The 22,810-nt window shown below is 35.7% G+C and overlaps 1 protein-coding gene across 2 annotated transcripts in view; it reads left to right on the top strand.

The window, feature by feature from the left end:
- MSH2 (mutS homolog 2) overlaps positions 1–22,031 on the top strand; it is a 73,677-nt gene extending 51,646 nt beyond the window's left edge. Inside the window, exons 9-17 of one of the 2 annotated variants that reach the window (XM_036874000.1) lie at positions 7,824–7,947; positions 9,415–9,565; positions 11,987–12,084; positions 14,926–15,171; positions 16,245–16,449; positions 17,686–17,933; positions 19,583–19,758; positions 21,122–21,124; positions 21,582–22,031. In XM_036874000.1, coding sequence (XP_036729895.1) covers positions 7,824–7,947; positions 9,415–9,565; positions 11,987–12,084; positions 14,926–15,171; positions 16,245–16,449; positions 17,686–17,933; positions 19,583–19,758; positions 21,122–21,124; positions 21,582–21,749 — 1,419 coding nt within the window. In that variant the 3' untranslated portion in view covers positions 21,750–22,031. Of the gene's footprint in view, positions 1–7,823; positions 7,948–9,414; positions 9,566–11,986; positions 12,085–14,925; positions 15,172–16,244; positions 16,450–17,685; positions 17,934–19,582; positions 19,759–21,121; positions 21,125–21,577 lie in introns of both variants that reach the window. The other variant, XM_036873999.1, reaches the window with a different exon arrangement.
- Positions 22,032–22,810: the final 779 nt, after the last annotated feature.

Below are 22,810 nucleotides of genomic sequence, written 5' to 3'. Positions count from 1 at the left end.
TTCCCTAGATGCTGGCAACCACTAATCTACTTTTCGTCTCTATGGACTTGCCAATTCTTGACATTTTTTATAAATAGAATCATACAATATGTGACCTTTTGTGACTGGCTTCTTTTATGACTCAATAATATTCCATTATATGTATATACTACATTTTGTTTATCGAGTCACTTGTTGATGGACTTAAAGGTTGTTTCTACTTTTTGGCTATTATGAATAGTACTCCTTTGAACAGTCATGTACAAGTATTTGTTCAGTTCTTTTAGGTATATACCTAGGAGTGAAATTGCTGAGTCATATGATAATTTTATGTTTAACTTTTTGAGGAATCACTAAACTGTTTTCCATAGTCCCTGCACCATTTATCATTCCCACCAGCAATATATGAGGATTCCAGTTTCTCCACATTCTTGCTAATACTTGTTATTTTCTGTGGGTTTTTTTTGTTTTGTTTTGTTGTTTTAATAGCCATCCTAGTTGGTATGAAGTTGTATTTGATTGTGGTTTTGATTTGCATTTACCTGGTGTCTAATGATAAGTATCTTTTCATGTATTTGTTGATCATTTTATTTTATTTTTAAATTTTATTGATTGATTTTTGGCTGCGTTGGGTCTTCATTGCTGTGCACAGGTTTTCTCTAGTTGCGGCAAGCGGGGGCTACTCTTCGTTGTGGTGCATGGGCTTCTTATTGCTTTGGCTTCTCTTGTTGTGGAGCACGGGCTCTAGGCGCATGGGCTTCAGTAGTTGTGGCACGTGGGCTCAGTAGTTGTGGCTCGCACGCTCTACAGCGCAGGCTCAGTAGTTGTGGCGCACGGGCTTAGTTGCTCTGCAGCATGTGGGATTTTCCCGGACCAGGGCTCGAACCTGTGTCCCCTGCATTGGCAGGCGGATTCTTAACCACTGCGCCACCAGGGAAGTCCCTGTTGATCATTTTATATCTTTGGAGAAATGTCTCTTCAGATCCTTTGTTCATTTTTAAGTTGTGTTGTCTTTCTGTTGTTGAGTTGTAAGTGTTCTATTTATATTCTGAATATATTTCTAGTAGATATATATTTCTGAGTTTTCCAATTGCTAAAAGTTGTTCATAGTGATTGCTTATTATTTTTAAAAGGACTGCTGTATTTGCAGATAGATTTCCTGTTTATTTTTAATATAATTTGTTTGTGCCTCCCCTGACACTTCTTCCTTTCCATAGTTTGTCTGTTTTTTAGAGAATCAACTTGTCCAAATTGACCTTTAAAATCCTCTTTTGTATCTTTGGGGTTTTTTTTTTTTTCCATTAATTTCCATTCTTACATATATATTTCATCTATTTTTGGTCTCTTTTCAGCCTCTTTAGTTGAGCGTTCACTATTTTTCCAGCCTTTTCTTTTTTAGTAAGCACTTAAGATTATACTTTTCTTTCAATGTGGTGTTTTAGCCAACTGAATCCTATACGTTTTGAGAGGTACAATTTCTTACTTAGTTTTAAGTCCTTTATTCCATTATCATTTATTTGTTCTTTGGTTTGTCATTTGTTTAGAAGTAAGTTTTTGTTCAGAAGTAAGTTTTTAAATTTTCAAGCTTGGTATGTGTCAGTTTCATAAAAATTCTCCATGTATTTGTGGATTATGAGTGCTCCCTAATTTTGGTTGCAGAGCTCTCTATATGTCCATTAGATAAAGCTTTAGTTGTTTTGTTCACATTGTCTGGATACTTGCTAATTTTAATCTGCTGAGTTACTGAGAGAAATGTGGATATCTTCATAAATTCAATACATTTTTGCTTCATATGTTTTCAAGGCACAGAGCTGTCATTTATTTTGTGTGTGTGGGCAATTGAACCTTTATCATTCTTAGGGATATTTAAATAATAGTAATGCTATTATTATGTAATGCTTTTTGCCTCAGATTTATTTTGTCTGATAATAAGAAAGCAGTGCCAGAGTCCTTTTTTGTTTTTTACATGGTATATCTTTTCGCATCCTTTGTGAGTCTTTTTGGTTTAGGTAAAACTTATAACTGGATTTTATTTATTTTAAAATTTAATTTGAGGGCTTCCCTGGTAGCACAGTGGTTGAGAATGCGCCTGCCAATGCAGGGGACACGGGTTCGAGCCCTTGTCTGGGAGGATCCCACGTGCCGCGGAGCAACTAAGCCCGTGTGCCACGACTGCTGAGCCTGCACTCTAGAGCCCACGAGCCACAACTACTGAGCCCACGTGCCACAACTACTGAAGCCCGCACGCTGCAACAAGAGGGGCCACCGTGGTGAGATGCCTGTGCACCTCAGCAAGGAGTAGCCCCAGCTCACTGCAACTGGAGGGGGCCTGCGGCAGCAACGAAGACCCAACACAGCCAAAAATAAATAAATAAAGTAAATAAATTTTTAAAAAATTAAAAAAATTTTTAATTTGATAGGGACTTCTCTGGTGGTGCAGTGGTTAAGAATCTGCCTGGCAGTGGGTTCAGTCCCTGGTGCGGGAAGATCCCACATGCCGTGGAGCAACTAGGCCCATGAGCCACAGCTGCTGAAGCCCGCGTGCCTGGAGCCTGTGCTCTGCAACAAGAGAAGCCAGCGCAGTGAGAAGCCTGCGCACCGCATGGAAGAGTGGCCCGGCTCGCCGCGACTAGAGAAATCCCGCACACAGCAACAAAGACCCAAAGCAGCCAAAAAAAAAAAAAGTTTAATTTGATAATCTCTTTTTTTAAAGTGGCAATTTGGATTTATTTCTACCAAATTATTTTGTGATTCTTATCGTTCCTCGTTCCCCTTACCTGTTCTTTCTTAATTTTATGTTGATTGGGTTTTAAAAATTCCCGTTTTCCCTCTTCTTATGCTCCTCCTCTATCCTATCACACATGCACTGGTTTGAAGTTCTTCACAAATTTTTTTTAAAAATGTGTATACATAACTCATCAAAGTCAAAAACGTTATCAGCATCTTCTTACTTCTCCTACAAAATACTAGGACCTTAGAATACCTTAGGTCAGATTATATTTCTTCATTACTGGCTGATATTTTAGTTCTATCTTTTTTACCCCTTAGATTTCTCTATAGTCAGTGTTAAGATTTGCCCATATGCTTACCATTTTCTTTGCTGTTCATTTCTTCTTCCTGGATATTCTTTAGGAGTTCCTTTATTGGTGGGGGGAGTCTGTTAGTCAGATTTTGTTTGTTGGAAAATGTCTGTATGTCACCCTTGTTCTTTTTTTTATTGGGGTATAGTTGTTTTTACAATGTTGTGTTAGTTTCTACTGTACAGCGGAGTGAAGTAGAATTCCGTGTGCTATGCAGCAGGTTCTTATTAGTTATCTATTTTATACATATTAGTGTATATATGTCAATCCCAATCTCCCAATTCATCCTACCCCCGAACCCCCGCTTTCCCCCGCTTGGTGTCACCCTTGTTCTTGAAGGATATTTTATCTGAGTGTACAATTCCACGTTGACCGCTACTTTTCCTTAGTACCTGTAAGATTGTGTTGCATTGTCCTTTGGTTTGCACTATTATTGTTTACAAGTCTTGATCCCAGATATTGGTTCCTTTTACTACACTGGGTCCAAAAGTGGATTTCTTTTTTATTTTTCCTATTTGGATTTGCTGTGTTTTCTTAATCAGAGAATTTATGTCTTTTATCAGTTCTGGAAAATTATCAGTCATTACCTCTTTGACTATTGTGTTTCTTTACTCTTTTTTTCTAAAGCTATGATTAGACATGTGTTAGACTTTTGCATTCTTTTTCTGCCATGTGTCTGTGCTTCTCTCTTTGTGATTATTTCAGATGGTCTAATTCTTCAGCTCTAATATGTTGTTTAACAATCCCATTGGGTTTTTTAAAAATAAATTTATTTATTTTATTTATATTTATTTTTGGCTGTGTTGGGTCTTCGTTGCTGCGCGTGGACTTTCTCTAGTTGTGACGAGCAGGGGCTACTCTTTGTTGCTGTGCACAGGCTTCTCATTGTGGTGGCTTCTCTTGTTGCGGAGCACGGGCTCTAGGCAGGTGGGCTTCAGTAGTTGCGGCACGTGGGCTCAGTAGTTGTGGCGCAGGCTCTAGAGCACAGGCTCAGTAGTTGTGGCACAGGGGCTTAGTTGCTCCACGGCATGTGGGATGTTCCTGAACCAGGGCTCAAACCCATGTCCCCTGCATTGGCAGGCGGATTCTTAACCACTGCACCACCAGGGAAGCCCGGGTTTGTTTTTTTTTTTAATGATTATATTTTTCATTTATAGAAGTTGTTTGGTTCATTTCTAAGTCTGCCTAGTCTTTTTTTTTTTTTTTAAAGTGGTATCTTGTTCTTTGCTCATGTGTTCCATTCCCATTCTTAATACTCCATCTCTAAAATTTCTTGGATTTAAATCTGCTCCTTGTCTTCTTTCTGCTGAGTCTTACCGCTTTTTTTTTTTTTTTTTTTGACTCTCTTACTCGTGGTGGCTTGTTTCCTTGTCTGTTATGTATGTTTAGATTGTGATATCTCATTTATCTGGGTTCCTTCTGTGCAAATCATACAGGCAAATCATATATCCTCTCAGATAAAATTTGCTTTTGCTTTTGCCTTATACCCTACAAATGTAATTAACCCAGTAACACATTTAAGTTAATTTCTCAGCCTGTAACTTTCTACATTTGTTAGGGCAAAGATTTAGCTGTTGAAAAAGAAACCTCAAATAAATAAATAACAGTGGCTTAAACAGGAATAGGGGTTTCATTTTCTGTCACGACAGTGTGGGCATAGCAGCACATGGCTGGCAGGGCAGCCCCACTGTCTCTGCACCCTGTCTCCTCCTTTACTTCTCTAGCATCCTTAGGGTGTTGCCTTCATTTTCAAGGTCCAGGATGGCTTACTACCTTATCTTTATTCCAGCCAATGGGAGAGGACTAAAGGGGAAGAGGAGGACACATTCTGGAAATGATACACATCATTCCTGCTCACATTCTGTTGGTCAGAATTTAGTTATATGCCCACACCAGCTGCAAGCGAAGCTGGAAAATGTAGTCTTTGTTCTTAGTAGTTACGTGTCTTGTGAAAAATTGTCAGTTCTGTCACTGTAGAAGGAGGGGATAATAGAAATGGCCACACCCAGCAGCCTTTTTCACTGCTAAGACATACAGCAGACATTTGAAATCCCAACCCCAGTGAAGGCAGGCTTTTATTTATTTATTTATTTAAAATTAATTTTTATTGGAGTATAGTTGATTTCTAGTGTTGTGTTTCTGCTGTACAGCAAAGTGAATCAGTTATACATAATACATGTATCCACACTTTGTTAGATTCTTTTCCCATATAAGTCATTACAGAGTACTGAGTAGAGTTTCCTGTGCTAGACAGTAGGTTCTTACTAGTTATCTATTTTATATATAGTAAAGGCTGGCTTTTAGTCATACATTGTCAGAGAGGAGATTCTGCACCCGCCTTCCCTTTTCCAGGCGCCCAGGCAGATAGAGGCAGGTTTCCCTAATTGTTACCATATCTCATGAGGTAGGTTTTTAACATGGTCCCCCGGCCTTGCCCTATGCTGGGGACTCTCCACTTTGCAGGAGCTCAGACATAGTTTTCCCTAACTCAACTACACATTTATTTGAAAAAGTGCTTATAATATTTTATCTAGTATTTCTAGGATAGTGGAGTGTTTGCTTTTGTTTTTGAAGATTTCTAGTATCTTCCATACTTATTTTCTCTAATTAATCTCTTTCATGTGAATTCTCTCTGATTATATCAAGTCTTTTCTACTATGTCAGTACAGGTAATTTGATTCAGCAGTATCTCTCGTCTTCTTTGTTGTGTTGTATTTATTTGTATTTTAATGCTATTGCTAGGATCTAACTTCCCTTCCTTATTCTTTTTATCTTGTTTCTTGATTTCATTATCCCGTTTTGGAGTTCTAAGCCTGGGATTATTTTGTTCCATTTCCTTTATGTAGTCTGGTGTAATGGGTGTGTGTGTGTCTGGAGCTAGGTGGGTGATAATCTGAAAGACAACTCGTAGAGGTCATTATGTCGTGTTTGTTAGAATACCTCAGTTCTAGGTTAGAACACTTAGTTGGGTGGTATATTTTCTTATCCCTTGTTTGGGAGGAGTAAGGCATTACTGAAGGATACTCCATTTGGTGTGTGGCCTAAGAGTGTTTACTAAGTTAGAGCTCAGTCATCACTTTCCCTTGCTTCACTGGGGTCTCCCAGCAGCATTTTCAGAATAGTATTCCCCCATCTGCAGAAGGAGAATGTAAGGGCACCCCTCAACTTTCTACTCTCCAGGTTGGGATTATTAGTGAGATTTCTCAGGGTTTTGTTGACTCACCAGAGGATTTCTGGAAGGTGGGAGTGAGGATAGGAACTAAGCCTGGCTCAGCCTCACTTCTCTTTAAGTTTCATTGGAAGAAGGCAGTTCTGTAACACTGTCAATCCACCATTGTAGCATTATTTTTTTCCTTGGATTATCATAAGTCTTGGTCCTTGTTTCTAGATCATCTTCGTTGTTTGTTTAAATAACTATAATATTCTAGTGATGTACGATTGTGCAAATATTGTGATGTTCTGTTATTTCCAGGTCTTGTTGTAACAGATAAATCTGTAGAGATTTTATTCATCCCTGTGTTGTTTGCTTCTGTTGCATTATTTCCTTAGATTGAATTCCCAGGAGTAGAATTGCTATGTCAGAGTATAACAAATATCTCTGAGTCTTGTCTCATATTGCTTTTTCTTTTTTAAAGGTTATAACAACTTAGATTCTCACCAGAAATGAATGAGTATACCAATTTCACTATAGCCTCATTAGTATTTGGTGATAGGTTTTTTCTTTTTCCTTAAAAAAAATAGCTATAGAATAATATCTTAAGGTTGCTTAAATATTCATGTGTTTTATTATTATGGAGCTTTAGCAGTTTTCTGTAGCTTTAGTTTACTACTTATTTTCTCATCTGTGAGTTGTATGTTTTTATGCCTGCCCATTTAATGACTTGATGTTTTTCTCATACATGCGCACAAGTGCCGTTTTATAAAAGAAAACGTCAACCTTTACATTTTTATATTTTGCAAAGCTATTTTTACAAATCTTTTGCCTTTTAAAAAATTAGGTTTATTTGAAATTTTAAATTTTAGTATATTATATAATTAAATCTTTTGTTGGTTTAAATTGAGAAAGTTATTTGGTAAATGTTTTATTCTCTTTTTTGCTAGCTTTCTGTATTGTGATTTTATTTCCTTATCGTGGTGTTCAATTTTGGTATGTGAAGAAGGTGTGCTCTGATTAAGTGGATAGTAATTGGGAGGAATTTGTATCAATCTCACTTATTGAATTTTTAAAAATCTTGTTTTAGAAAACTGACTCATATTTTTACATAAAATTAGGTCTTTTCAATAGTTCTTAATGTCTATAAGGATAGGATTCATTCTTTTTAAAAAATATTCTTTCATAATTTTGTTCAAGTTTTAGTCATTTTGTTTTGTTTCAAAAAGGGATTTCAAGAGCTAACTTTTCGAGATTCCTAAGATGGATCATTGATTTGGGCAAAAACTACATATTCTGTTACAGTCTTTAAACATTGCTTAGGGAAAAATATAAATAAAAATAATGAATACTGTTAGGGACAAAATTATCAGCACTATGTTTCATATGAATAATTTTTCTATATCTAGAGATCTAAGCTCCTAATAAACAGAGCTCTTTATATCTGTTAAATTGTAGAAACTCCTTATAGTTGTGACTGAGTAACTTATGGATAGTGAATCACTTAATTCAAAACATTAGTGAATTTTAAATTAAATAAGCAAAATACTTTTCATGACTTCCATCTTTACCCATCATTGATAAAATTTAGCTACTCTTTGTTCTGTCTCTAGGTGGAAAACCATGAATTCCTTGTAAAACCTTCATTTGATCCTAACTTGAGTGAATTAAGAGAAATAATGGATGACTTAGAAAAGAAGATGCAGTCAACATTAATAAGTGCAGCTAGAGATCTAGGTAAGAATGGGTTCTTGGAGGTTTGAATAATTCTTTTGTCTACATAGTATCCACACTGGAGCCAGAATTGCTTTCCTAGAAGAAACAATTGATCATGCCACTTCCTTGTTTAAAGTGCCAGCCCCCTTTTCTACTGAATAAAATTACAGTCACATAAAGTTTACATACAGGGTTCTTTACATCTGGAGCCTGGCCTCCCCTTCAGATTCTTCTTTTACTAATTTCCCTAATCCCAGGATGACCCCACGTTCCTGCCAGACAAATCACCCTACATGCCCTTGCATCGTGTCTTTTAAATAAGACCTGTTTTAAATGTTACCTCCTCTATAAGCCTAATTCTACTAGGAATAGTTCATTGATTTGGCTTTGGGGTTCCCAAGCACTTCATTAATACCAACTTAAAAAAATTATTAGATTTGAATTCCCTAGATTATCAGTTCCCTAATTAGTCTCACACTGTTTTGTTCTCTTTTGCTCTGAATTTATAAACCTCTTTGTTCTGAGCATCTCTCACATGTATGTTGAACAAACAAATCTCAGCATATTAGAAGACCCCTCAGAGCAGTAATACTCTTGTATATGCCCATACCAACATATATAAAAATTTTTGCAAATAGTTTCCTTGGAGAGTCTTTATATGAACTGGATCCTAGATTTAAGAATCTTTGCCTTGAAGGATATTGAAATTTACCCTCCTCATTTCATAGATCTCTCCATGTTCTCTCTATGTCTCTTTCCTCCCTGGTCAAGTGAGGTCTGTCTTTAGTTGTTTGCTGCTTCTAACCTTCCATAGTCATGCTTTAGCAAATAAGTTTGTAGATACTATCTCTCTCTTCTGGTTTGGGGTCTAAAAATCACAATGATGAATGAGATTATGAGGACAGGACAAACATAAAAACTCAAAAATCTTAGATGCATAAAGTCTAGCTGATTGATCATTGCTTGTTTTGTGAAGCTTCCTACATTTAACACAAAGTATATGTCCTAGTTTTTCTAGGGCTTCATTGTCAGAGTCTCAAGTTTTTGTTTGGAAAGTATATTTGTTTTCTTTAATTATACTCTATATTAGTTCCAGAGAAATGCTTTGGTTAACTGAAGAACCCTCAGCAGAACTCCTCAAGGACAATGACCATTTCTTATCTACCCTCATGCCCACAGCATCTTAGAACAGTGTGTGCTACCCACTGCTGGTGCTCTGAAGCCTTGGTTGGGTTTACCTAGAAAGGCCTCCGCATCAGAAGCTAACATTAATAAGGGGATTTAAGTATTTTCATGTAGTTTTTTGAGTGAAGTACGTGAAGTAGGATGTGCATCTTTCCCAGTTGGATAATATTAATAATTTCCAGTATGCTGTCATGTAATAAAAGTGTATTTTTCACTATTTAGATTTAAGTATTTTAAACACTTACATTGAAAATGGCTGTAGATATCTATGACATACTTTTTCTTTTTTTCCTGATCATGAAGGCTTGGATCCTGGCAAACAGATTAAACTGGATTCCAGCACACAATTTGGATATTATTTTCGCGTAACATGCAAGGAAGAAAAAGTCCTTCGTAATAATAAAAACTTCAGTACAGTAGATATCCAGAAGAATGGTGTTAAATTTACCAACAGGTTTGTAAGCCTATGTTAAATTAAGTCTTTACTAGTCCCATGAAACTATTCTCTGATGAAATGTGAATGTTCTATGATAAGGAAGTTTTACCGTATTTATTGTTAATTGATATAAGGCATAAGATAAGATTGAAGCTTTTTTTCCCTTACAAGAGGTTGGTCAGATATCCCAACACCACTTGTTAAATAATTCATTTTTTCCTCATTGACTGAAATGGCACTTTGGGTCTATTTTTAAGATTATTCTTCCATGTATGTCTCTTACCATCCTTTTATCAGTATGAAATACATTGTATTACATTTATTTTATGTTTCCATATCTATTAGAGTTAGTTCCCCTTCATATCTTTGTTAGTTATTTTCACATTTATTTTTTCTAAGAAAACTTTGTTAACCTTGATCAATTAAATTCTTCTGGTGTATCAGTTGGATGTATCATTTAGTTTAGGGAGATGTCTACCAGCCTTAATAAGGCCATTCATTAGACTACAGCTTTTTTTTTAAAAAAAAAAAATGTGTTCCATGTTGTAAAAAAATCTTACCAGTTTTTTTCTGCGTTTTCTCTTGCTGATGTTAGGAAGTTCCTGAGGCAGATTATTCATGGGTGAAAAAAGAATTATTTAAAAATAAATCTTTTGTGACTGGTAGAGGGAGGGCATTTATCCTTTCTCTTCTGTATTGTTCTAGAACTTATGGCCAGCCTTACTCCACTCTCCTGAATATTCTTAGTATTTACAGCTAACTTTTGTATATATGATCCTCTTTTATCCATTTATTTAGTAAGTGTTTTGAGTGTCTGTTATATGCAGACGTTCTTCTAGGCATTCAGACAACCTAGTAATGAAAACAGTCGGTCTGTTTAGTTTGTTTCTCATAACAACTCTCTGAGATAAATAGGACAGCTTACAGTTCTCTCACTTTTTAGATGGAGAAACTGAAACTCCAGTTCCCCAGGATTGGACAGCTAGTAACAATAGATACCAAACCTGGATCTTCTGTTGCCAAATTTATTAGTTGCTGTTTCTCAATCACACTATATCCCTGATTCAAGAAATTTATATATGTTATAACTAACCAATGGGTGACTGGAAGATGATTATAACACTCCAAAAGTTCTATCTAAGCCAAAATATATATAGAGGTTGAACTGACCACAGTGGTTCCAAAAGTTGTGAAAAATTCTTTCGTTCATTCATTCATTGCTTTTTGTCAACAGATTGCTTGCTATGGATCTGACTCTGAGATCATATAATTGTCCTTCTTAAAAACCTCCAGTGTCTGGAGACAGAAAAAAATTAAATGTTTACTATAACCTGTACAATCTGATTCCTGCCCACCTCTTCTTTTCTCTCTGTCAGCTCTTCCCATCACACAGCAGTCTCACTTTTATAATGTCTTTGCTTCTTTCTTTTCTTCCTTTAATTCTTTCCAGTTGCCTGTTTCATAGTCTTTTTGTGCCAATGTACTGTTCTTGAGCTGTATGTGCATGTTATGGCATTGGCTGGTTCCATCATGTTCACAATTATTGCCTTGATTGACTAATACCCTCCTCCTTCTGTTAAGTACTTCCCCCTCTTTCTCGTATCCTCTGTGACCCCCCTCATCTTGTCTTTTTGTTTTTAATTTCATTCCCTTCCTTTGATACCAGTGAATATTTTTTCTCTCTATTCTCATCTTCAGCAATTTTTATTTCAACCTTTAATTTTCATTTACTCTTTAAATTGCTCAATAAGATTGTTTTCAAAACATTTACCTTACTTTGACAACTTTCAGTATCAAAGACTGTTTCCTACAGTAATGAGAGAAACTGTGTGTGGGGGGGTGTGTGTTATTTATTTTTTAATCCAAGTATAGCTGATTTACAGTATTATATTAGTTTCAGGAATACAGCATAGTGATTCATTATTTTTATAGTTTATACTCCATTAAAAGTTATTACGAGATAATGGCTATATTCCCTGTGCTGTACAATATATCCTTGTTGCCTTATCTATTTTATACATAGTAGTTTCTATCTCTTAACCCTATACCCCTAATTTCCCCCTCTCCCCACTGGTAACCACTAGTTTGTTTTCTATATCTGTGTCTGTTTCTGTTTTGCTGTATACATTCATTTGTTTTATTTTTTAGGTTCCATTTAAATATTTTAGAAAAGGTCACAGACCAGAATTTTACTCAAGGAAATAATTGTTATAGCAAGAATACTGTTGGTGCCAACGGGCCATTCCAAACAGCATGAATGTTAATACACTGAATTCCAGCCACATTCGCCCCTAATGAGTTGCCCATTTTCTACTGATATTTCGATTTTAATTGTTTTGATGCTTTATAGGATAATACTTTGGATATATTTTATATAGTGCACATTACCTCCAGTAGATGTTTTAGTATTTTTAATAATACCATTATCTTGATTTGCAGTAAATTGACTTCTCTCAATGAGGAGTATACCAAAAATAAAACCGAATATGAGGACGCCCAGGATGCCATTGTTAAAGAAATTGTCAATATTTCTTCAGGTAAATTTAATAGAACCAATACATTAAATGTCGAAGGTTTGTGGCAACCTACCTTGTCAAATGATGGTTAGCATTTTTTTAGCAATAAAGTATTTTTTAATTTAAGGTATATACATTTTTTGTTATTGCACGCTTATAGACTACAGTATAGTGTAAACGTAACTTTTATGTGCACTGTGAAACCAGAACATTTGTGTGTTGCTTTATTGTGATATTCCCTTTATTGCCGTGGTCTGGAACTGAAACTGCAATATCTCCAAGGTATACCTGTAGTAGTCTTGAAAAATATGTTGAACCTGAATAGTAACAAGAAGAAAAAAAATTGGATAAATTTAGATTGTGGGACATACTTTTTAAGGCCTGCACTCTTTAAAAATGTCAGTGTCATGGAAGCAAAGAAGGAATGGGCAGGTTCTGTTCCAGATTAAAGGATACTTAAAGTGACAGAACAGTCAAAGGCAGAGGATGATCCTTGATTGGATCCAGTACTAGGGGTTGGAACTGGGGACTAGCTATAAAGGACACTATTGGGACAAATTGGCAAAGTTTAATATGAGATACTATGATATTGGTGTCACATTTCTTGGGTGTGTATAGTGATTAAGTAGGAAGATGTCCTTGTTCTCAGGTTATGTGTGCTGGATTATTTAGGGGTAATAAGTCATTTAAAAAGTATAAGCATGTATAATTCTGTAAATTGTTTTATTATTATGAATTTTTATAGTAAGTCAGAAAGAAACATAAAACTTTTAAAGGGTTTTAGTGTAATTTATATATTTGTGTTGAGATGAATGAGATTTGTAAAGGTTACATTTTTGCTTGGTGGTATCAGATTGCTGTAGCATGGTAATCTTCTAGTTGAATTATGTTCCTAGCCTAGATTGCATTTGTAAGGACCCTAAAAAACACTACATATATTCAAACTGGGAGTCTTCCCCCAAAATAATATTAACTAATATTCATTAAATACCTAGTAGGTTCAAGCTGCTAGATTTTAACATTTAAATTGAAGGTTTTGTATTTGGAGTCACCTTGAATTTAAATGAAACCTCTTCTTGGTCTAATATACACATTATAAATTATCTTTATTAAAAATGTAACAGATCATTTTTGTAATTTATCTTGCTCTTAAACCAGAAAAGGTGATGCTGTGAAGAGCCAGGTGTTGTGAGATACCAAATATAGACTCTCGATTAAGAGGCTTTTGGTTTTCTTTTATTATAAACCTGTTCTTGTTGGTATGTTAGAAATTTTATGAGTTAAAGTAATTATGTAAGTACTCCACTAATATTTAAGTAATTCTCACAGGTTCCTATTGCTATATGGTAGGGTAGTATGATGAAGTCTCCCCCTCCCCCCCTTTTTTTAATATGTTAGGTAAAACAGGAATAAATTTAAAAGTGGTGAAACAGTAAGAATTATTTGTTTTTGGCCATTCATAAGTTAATTTTTATTTTCAAAAAATATATCACTTTTGTGGGGAACAAGGGAATCAGAGATGAGTCAGATTTCCTGCCATTTGATTAAACTCATAATGTTGTATTTTTCTAAAATTAAACAGTGTTCTCTTGATTGTCTTTTGAAGCTTTTGACACATTGATGTCCATGTGATAGTTCCGTGTGACCCATGTGTCTGTTACACCAGCCCCTCCAACCTATTAAAATTTTAGAATCTATTCTGAAAATTTTGACCATTTTTATTGCCTAATCATGCTTTGCCTAGCATGTGTCAGGGACTGTTTAATGTATGTAATAGCTTTTAGTTTTACTGCTCTAGTGGAGTGTTGAAAGTGTTTTAAGAGACAATTATGGAACTAAATTTATGCTAAAATTTAACTGCATGGGAAAAAAAAACCTCAAGTAACAATCTTGACAGTCACATTATATCTTATTACCTTGTGTTTGCAGGTATCTTAGGATAATTGTGAAATGCCATTCCTGGTTTCAGACTCTTAAAATTTAGAAATGTGCCTCACATATCACTGCACCCTGCTTTTCTTACCTTATCAGTATATCATGAAAGCTTTTCCACAGAAGCTTTTTCTTGTTAGTTTTTTTTTTTTAACCTCTACCTCATTTCCTTATATAAGCAGCTATGCACTCTTCTTTTTTTTTTTTTTTTTTTTTGAGAACAGGCCATTTATTTTGTAGAACATTTCTCAGTTTGAGTTTGTCTGATGTTTCCTCATGATTGTTTTCAGGTGATACAGTTTTGTCTGGAATACGCAGACGTTACCGTTGTCTGTGGATTCATATTAAGGGGCACATGATGTCTTTTGCCGTATCATTGGTGATGTTAACTTTTGCTGCGTGCGGGTTTCTCTAGTTGCCATGAGCTGTGGGCTACTCTTCGTTGCAGTGTACAGCCTTCTCGTTGCGGTGGCTTCTCTTGTTGCGGAGCACGGGCTCTAGGCACGCCGCCTTCAGTAGTTGTGGCGCACGGGCTTAGTTGCTCCACAGCATGTGGGATCTTCCTGGACCAGGGATTGAACGATGTCCCCTGCGTTGGCAGGCGGCTTCTTAACCACTGCACCACCAGGGAAGTCCAAGCAGCTATGCACTTTTATATTTTAATGGATTTTGGTAAGGGAGGGCATCATACTCTATTTTTGAAATCTGTTCATAGTAAGGGAAAATGTGACAACACATTTTAACCTCATGTTAAGTTTTAGGTGTTCCTTTCATGTTTAGTTATGGCAAACCTCTGTTTTTAAAAACTATATAAATTAGGAAATGGTTTTTGAATTCCCAAATGGAGGAGGGTTGAATTTATTCTTACAGCTGCTTATATGTGTTTTTTCTTATCCAGTGTTCCTGTGTACCTTTTCTGTTTTTATATAGGCTATGTAGAACCGATGCAGACACTCAATGATGTGTTAGCTCAGCTAGATGCTGTTGTAAGCTTTGCTCATGTGTCCAATGGAGCACCTGTTCCATATGTACGGCCGGTCATTTTGGAGAAAGGACAAGGGAGAATTATACTGAAAGCATCCAGACATGCTTGTGTTGAAGTTCAAGATGAAGTTGCATTTATTCCTAATGATGTTCACTTTGAAAAAGATAAACAGATGTTCCACATCATTACTGGTAAAAAACCTAGTTTATGGGCTTTTTGCGGGTAATGTTTCCCATTTATTATGTTGGAGTGGAAATATATTTCAAGTTGATGAAGAAAATCCTAGTCCTTGATGTTAGAAAAAGAATGTTGTTCATTCTAGTTAGTAGTATATTAATAATATATGAATGAATGAATGAATATATATGAACAGAATGAAACTTCTCTTCCAGGGGTTCAGTTCATTTAAAAATGAACATCTCTTCATCCTCCAAGCTTACCTTTGGGCCAGACCTTTCAATAGTGAGGTCATTGAAAGTCAAGCAGAATTAGGTGCTGGAATGACCTCAGCTTAGGGTAGCAGTTCTTTAAAAGACATGATACTGTATTCATGTGAAACTCGAAAAAAGTAGACTTGTGTATAGACTAAGGTAGCTTGTCTCAAACTAAAGGGTTTTGAGAGATCTTAACGAGATTCTAGAAAATAAAAGTGTTAGGGTACAGGGGTGATAGGAGTCTTCGGGCAAATGTGTTTGGGAAACAGTCAATGATTGTATTTTATTTCCCCAAATGGATTTTCAAGTTGTTCATATAATCTAACACCATTAATTGGTAAATTGCACATTTTCCAAAAGTAAGGTCATGTCTTTGGGTTTTATTGTGGAATTTACTTGATTTGAAGGATTTGATCATACTGATTCATTCTCTGATAGATGCATTTATTAATGAATTATAGTGTTTAGTTAATTAGTTAGGTACTGCTTTTCTGAATATCATAAAATTATCCTGCAGGCAGCTTTGTGAGCTGTGGGGAAGTGGTATGTTCTTTCTAGACCATAGTCAAATTATAGGTAGGATATGTTTTTCATGGGTCCTCTTGAAGAAGGGCACAGCATAGGTTTGTCTGAAGAGAAAATAACATTGTTTCAGGGACTAGTATAAGGCAGGACCTTTGTTCATGCCTTTGGGCAGCCTGTCTGCTTCTTGTATGTCATATCACATGACCTAGGTAATTAGTCACCAATGTGCAATTTAGGAGTAATATTCAATTTATTAGTAGCACAAATAAGTTAATAATCTTGCTTGTTGATATGATGTTTTGTAGGTCCCAACATGGGAGGTAAATCAACATATATTCGCCAGACTGGGGTGGTAGTTCTCATGGCCCAGATTGGGTGTTTTGTGCCATGTGAGTCAGCAGAAGTGTCCATGGTGGACTGCATCTTGGCCCGGGTAGGTGCTGGTGACAGTCAGTTGAAAGGAGTCTCCACATTCATGGCTGAAATGTTAGAAACTGCTTCTATTCTCAGGTGAGTTCATTTCCCAGTCTCCTGAAAATGGAAATGGATGTCTCTGTCCTTTGAAAAGTAAATTTGCAGGTTCATCTATAAAACATCTGTGATCTTTTATCTAGTTTAATAGTTTTCCTGTGAGCTTTATGCACTTTATATTATCTTGAAAGGGTGACTGGCGATAGTTGTGGAAAGCTTCTTTGATTTTTAATGTTGTCTTCTTAAGGTTTCTGGTAGTTGTTCACCTTATGAATCTCCCCACTGCCATGCTTTTGCTTATGCTGTTCACACTACCCGGAATGGTCCTTCCCTGCTGTTTACCCAAGTCCTTTCTAATCTTTACAGGCCCGTAATGACAGAAATCCACTTCTCTGATGACTTTCCTTGTCACACGTGCCTAACTAAGGTCATGGGTGTTTCTTCGAACTCTGACATGCCTGTAATTTATTAGCTTTTAATTTTAGAGTTTATGAAATCTCTTGTCTTTATTTCATTTTTAGGAGCTTCTTTGAAGACAGGGAGGCTATGCCTTCTGTTTCTTGGAGTCTTCTAAAGTACTTTGCATATAGTAGATCCTTAATAAATTATGCTTTGATTATTGTTTGTGGGGAATTATAAAAGCAATACAGATGTTCAGTAATTAGTCAATAAGTTAATATGCATAACTTAAAAAATTAAAGAAATAAGCAAAAGGTGTCAGTGGCATTTCATGGAGAAAGAAGGAAATGACCAATAAGCACATGAAGAACTGTCAAATTCTCTAATTAAAAAAAAAAGTTCCCCATCCTTGCATTTGGTTAAAGAGAAAATAAAATGCTAATATCTGGTGTTGGTAGGGCTGCGGCAGGCACACAGATTCACGTGACCACCAGCCGTGTATGTGAGTGTTCGTGTCACCACACTCTTGTCCCATCTTCTTGTGGTGTTATTTTTTTTAATCTTGACTGATTTGATTGTTAAGAAATGAATGATAGCTGCTTTATTTGGAAATTCTTAGATTACAGCTAATGAGATTGGTAATTTAAAAAATATTTATTCACCATTTGTTTCCTCTTATGTCAGTTGTTTGTTCATGTCCATGCCCATTTTCTTACTGAAGTTTTAGTGCTTTTCATTGACCTTATTGAATTTTTGTATATATTAAGATAATCTGTTACATTTGTGGCACATCTTTCCCATTGTATTGCCTTAATTTGTTGTGTGCATTACCACATGCTATATCATGGGAAATTTTCGTGTAATTATGTGTTTCAGGTCTGCAACCAAAGATTCTTTAATAATCATAGATGAATTGGGAAGAGGAACCTCTACCTATGACGGATTTGGGTTAGCGTGGGCTATATCAGAGTACATTGCAACAAGGATCCGTGCTTTTTGCATGTTTGCAACCCATTTTCATGAACTTACTGCCTTGGCCAATCAGATACCAACTGTTAATAATCTACATGTCACAGCACTAACTACTGAAGAGACCTTAACTATGCTTTATCAGGTGAAGAAAGGTGAGTGCATACCACTGGTGTACTGTAAATTCGGTGTTCCTATCCTTGGAATCATTAGTAATTGCCTTATTCTGCATTAGGATGAATTATTGATGTTTTTACAGAACACATTTACCTCTTAATTTACAGTCTGGGGACAGGGACGTGGTACGTTATCTCTGTTTCTATGTCTCATAGTAGAACCACTCATTTTAAAACAGTCACAGAAAGAATGATCTGCACTTTTGAACATCCTCACAGGGGTTTTGTCCTACCTCCCATGGCAGCATGTTTTCTTGTCAAATTAGCTACTTGATAGTAACAATAAGCTTTGCAGTTCTGAGGCTCTAGCTGTTACTGTTTAATAAACTGTCATAATTATCTGATTATATTTTTAAGAATGTGTTATATAACAGGTTCATTTAAAGCTGGGGTTTCCAGAAATCTTGAAATTGTTAGTAGTTATCAGGTAAGGAATGACTTATTTGTTGGCATTCCATCCTTTGAGAAAAGTTTGTCATTAGTGGACCTGGCAGCTAATCAGGTGACTGCGTTGATGAGATTAACATACTGTAAAGTTTTTATTGCTTTAACATTTCACCAATCATCAGAATAGCTTTTTCAGATGGCTCTCTGATTTTCCATGAATGCATTTTTCTGCATCAGTTGGTTGCACATAAATGAGATTGTTTTTGATTCTTCGTTGCTTATGCTTCTTAGGAATCCTTCTGAGTTACTGTTTGCATTGTTGTTGTTGATAGAGAATATAGATACTCTTGGTTGGACATGGCATTTAGCATGATGTTGAGGTTTTGCTTTTAAAAGGTGTTTTGTGTGATAAAGAAATGGGTTCAAAGTATTAAAAAAGACCAGGTGAAGTTTGGGGAAGATAGGAACAGGTTCCTCCTTCACTGCGGATGTTTATCAAACACTTGCTTCTATTTTATTTTTGTTTCTCTAAGCTGTGCAAAATATCCAGCTCCAGAATGCATGGGATACATAACTAGGCTAAAGGAAAATTTACGGTTGAGGCAGAAATGGGAGCTCCATGATAACACTGTGAGCGTCACTGGTATTTAACATTTGGAAGGAATGTCTTAAGTCAGTTTATTTTCTGCAAATGTGGGTGAAGTTAACATACCTAGTCTAAAAATTTACTAGACTAGATTTGGGTCAAAAATTTCATTGTCATTTGAAATACATTTTGAATTAAATACTCCTCCTAATTAGTGACACTTTACATTTATCTTTTTGTTTTTTCACAGTACTTTAGTTCCTCCCTTATGAAATGAGAAAACCTCAGAGATATTGTGTTGATTAATTTTTCTTCAGATTCAGATAATTGTCTAGGCTCTTGAGGACTGTCTGTCAAGCCTTTTATCTGCTATTTTTACTTTTCCTACTACATTTGTCGAGGATAAAATACAGCACTGTGTGCCAAGTCATAATCACTTTTCACTGGAGGCTTAAGTAAAATTTCTTTAAGTTACTGTGAAACACTTGGCTAATGTATTTGAAATAATACAAATTACGTTTCCTAATGACAAAGTGAGAAAGTAAGTTCCATTTGCATAAATTGCTGTCTCTTCCTACCCTGCCCCTCACACTCCTCAAATTTCTTACAGGTTCTCTTCCTACCCTGCCCCTCACACGCCTCAAATTTCTTACAGGTGTCTGTGATCAGAGTTTTGGGATTCACGTTGCCGAGCTTGCTAATTTCCCCAGGCATGTAATAGAGTGTGCTAAACAGAAAGCCCTGGAACTAGAGGAGTTTCAGAATATTGGGAAACCACAAGAATATGATGAAATGGAACCAGCAGCAAAGAGGTGCTATCTGGAAAGAGAGGTTTGTCAAATTATTTTTGTAGTTATTTTTTTCCTATATGATTCTAATGTTTGCTTATTGATCATTCATTATTGGTTTCCACTTAACATTTCTTTGCACAGTAAAGAATCCATCTGTATCATTTTGGTTTCACCACTGCACACATCTGCACAATTGAAAGATAGCACTTCAAGTACCAGATTTCAAAAGCAGGAGGATAAGAATATTAGTGTAGGTTAAAATACATAATTCAAAGGAGTTATAGAGGTCTATGCACATCTTTGATTACTTATAAACAAATAGATCGAGTTCAGTTAAATTACATATTTACTCAGTGCTTAGCTAAGACGATGAAGAAATGAACACAGTTGCTGCCCTCCAGTTGTGTAGAAACTAGTTGGGGAGGTAGTAATAGTGAGCATGTCATAGAGAATTATGACAAATGTTTACTCAGGAAAGCTCTCTGCGGGCAGGATGTTTCAGTTCTTGTGGGAGCAGTGGATCTTATGTTAGGCCTTCTGAGTGGTGGGTGAAATTTAGATGTTCACACAGAAAGGTATAAGCATATGCCCAGTGGATTTTTTAAAAATTAAAGGATTATTAGTTTTCTGTAATAACGAAAATAAAAGAATCTTAATTTACATCTAGGTCCTGGCAGCATTTACTGTGATTATGCATTGTGACAACTTCTTGTCACATTGTTAGCTTTTACCAGGTGAATTTTTTATTGTTCTTACTTGAAGGATAGATGATGTTACAATAATAGATGATGTGTATGGTTTGGGGGCTTAAAAGATAAGGTTTTATCTGTTGTACCTATACAAGCAGGAGATATGTATTATAACTTGTTAATAGTTTTAAGTAGGGAAGGTTGCCATCCTGGATATGAAACGGTCTTGGTATCACCCCCACAGCTATCCATGATCCAGGATTAGGTAGGCTCCTTTATGTAAATGATTCCCAATTAGAATAGAAGTCATATACTTTTGATAATATTAATTACAATGAATTTTTAAAAAATTTTAAGCTAAGGGAGACATATAACAGAATTATCCATGTTACTCAATCTAGATTTTATTTTTTGGGAGAAAGAGGCACTTGTTATTTAATAGAGATGTGTTTCTTCTCTATCTTATCATTTGGATTATCTACCTTTCACCTCTAAGGTACATATTACTAACTGGCTCCCTGGTAAAAAGCAGACTTTTTAGTTCAGCTTCACATGCAGTAATAAACATTATGTCCTTTGCCAGGCACTGTTCTTAGCACTTTACACTCTTTAACTCTTTAATTCTCATAACAGCCCTGTGTGGTTGGTAATATTATTGTCCCCATTTTACGGATGAGGAATGTGTGTTAAGGAATTAGCCCACGGGTCACATAGCAAGTAATAACCACGTTCTTTAGAATGGCAATAACTAGGCAGTAAAATAAACAAAGAAGAAACACCCCATGTGTGTATGAGTATTAAATTTTCAGTGACTGTTTATACCTTATAGTATTTGTAAACCTTGAGTTCTTTTTCCCCCAGAAGGTTAAGTTTATACATCAGTTATAAAAGCTGAGGGATTTGGGAACTACTAAAATATTCAGTTTCTTTGGCATTAGCAGCTGAAAATATATTTATAAATACCCTTTAAACGACTTGCTATGAAGAAATAGAGTCAACTAAGGGCTTTGCTGTAAATTCTAGATGGTGCACACTTAAAATTTAAAGAATGTTGTTTAAATATTGGGTGGAGTGTTTAGATTGAAATTATAATGGGACAATTCATTACTATTAATGTGACTTTTAGAAAAGTCATTTTAAAGACTAATGGAACGTTCACATGTTTTTCAGCAAGGTGAAAAAAATTATTGAAGAGTTTTTATCCAAGGTGAAGCAAGTGCCCTTTACTGAAATGTCAGAAGAAAACATCGTAATGAAGTTAAAACAGCTGAAAGCTGAGGTGATAGCAAAGAATAATCGTTTTGTAAATGAAATAATTTCAAGAATAAAGGTAACTACATGAGTAAATTCCACTAATGGAATGAAGATAGTATTGATAAGCTATTGTCTGTAATGCTTTTGTACTATTTTATATTAACCCTTTTTCCATAGTGTTAGCAATTGATGTCCATGGGATATGAAGTTAATAAAATATTTAGTATACTTTGCTCTACCTGAGTATATTCTCAAAGATCTTTATTTTGAAAAATGAGAGCTGTAACTGAGGAATACTTAAATGGACATGGGCAATAGTAGGCAATATGTTGAATTTTATAAATAAAATCATGTAGTTTTTAGAATTTGATATGTGTTGTATTTCTTTTTGATAAGACTTTTACACATATTCCTGAATGGTATGGAAGAAACAAGTAGCCCAGAGACTTTGTAAAAAAGTAAGGGATCTTAAAGCTAGAAGGAACCATGGAACCCATTTCCAGTGATTCCCCACAGTGTCCATCTGTTGGCACGAGCCAGGTTGGCTGCATATGCATTAGCCAAGGAACCTATTATAAATCCAGGGTCCTAGTGTGATCCTCCAGCCCATCTGCCATTCTCCCACCCCCAGTTTGTGATGAGATTTAGAAATCTGGATTTTAACAAAATCTTTCAGATTGAGAACGCTGATTTTAGTCTACTTTTATTTTACAGGGAGATGGAGAGGTTAAGAGTGTAGTGGCTGGTCCTGCTGAACATGGGAGGAAAAGGATAGCCTTTTTAATAAATGGTGATGGGATGATAGGGTATTCATATAGGAACAAAACGAGATTGGATCCCTATTCCATATCATATAGAAAAATCAACTCCAGTGAAGTTTTTACCTAAATGTACAAAGCAACACTACCAAGTTTTTAGTGTTTGTAGTTCTGTAGAAAATAAAATAGGGAAGTATTTTTATGACTATAAAAATATAGGAAATATGAAGTTGGCTTTGGGAAAGATAGTTCTTAAGTCACAAACACCATCCATAAAGTTTGACACACTTAGCAATATTGAAATTAGGAACTTATTTTCGTAAAAAGGCATCACAAAGTTCTAAGAGTACAGTTGACCCTTGAACAGCGAGCGGTCTGGGGCACTGACCCC

This window comes from Balaenoptera musculus, chromosome 13, assembly GCF_009873245.2.
Source record: "Balaenoptera musculus isolate JJ_BM4_2016_0621 chromosome 13, mBalMus1.pri.v3, whole genome shotgun sequence".
Taxonomy (NCBI): Eukaryota; Metazoa; Chordata; class Mammalia; order Artiodactyla; family Balaenopteridae; genus Balaenoptera; species Balaenoptera musculus.
The sequence above is the reverse complement of the archived record's forward strand: the minus strand, read 5'-3'. Positions and strand labels throughout refer to the sequence as shown.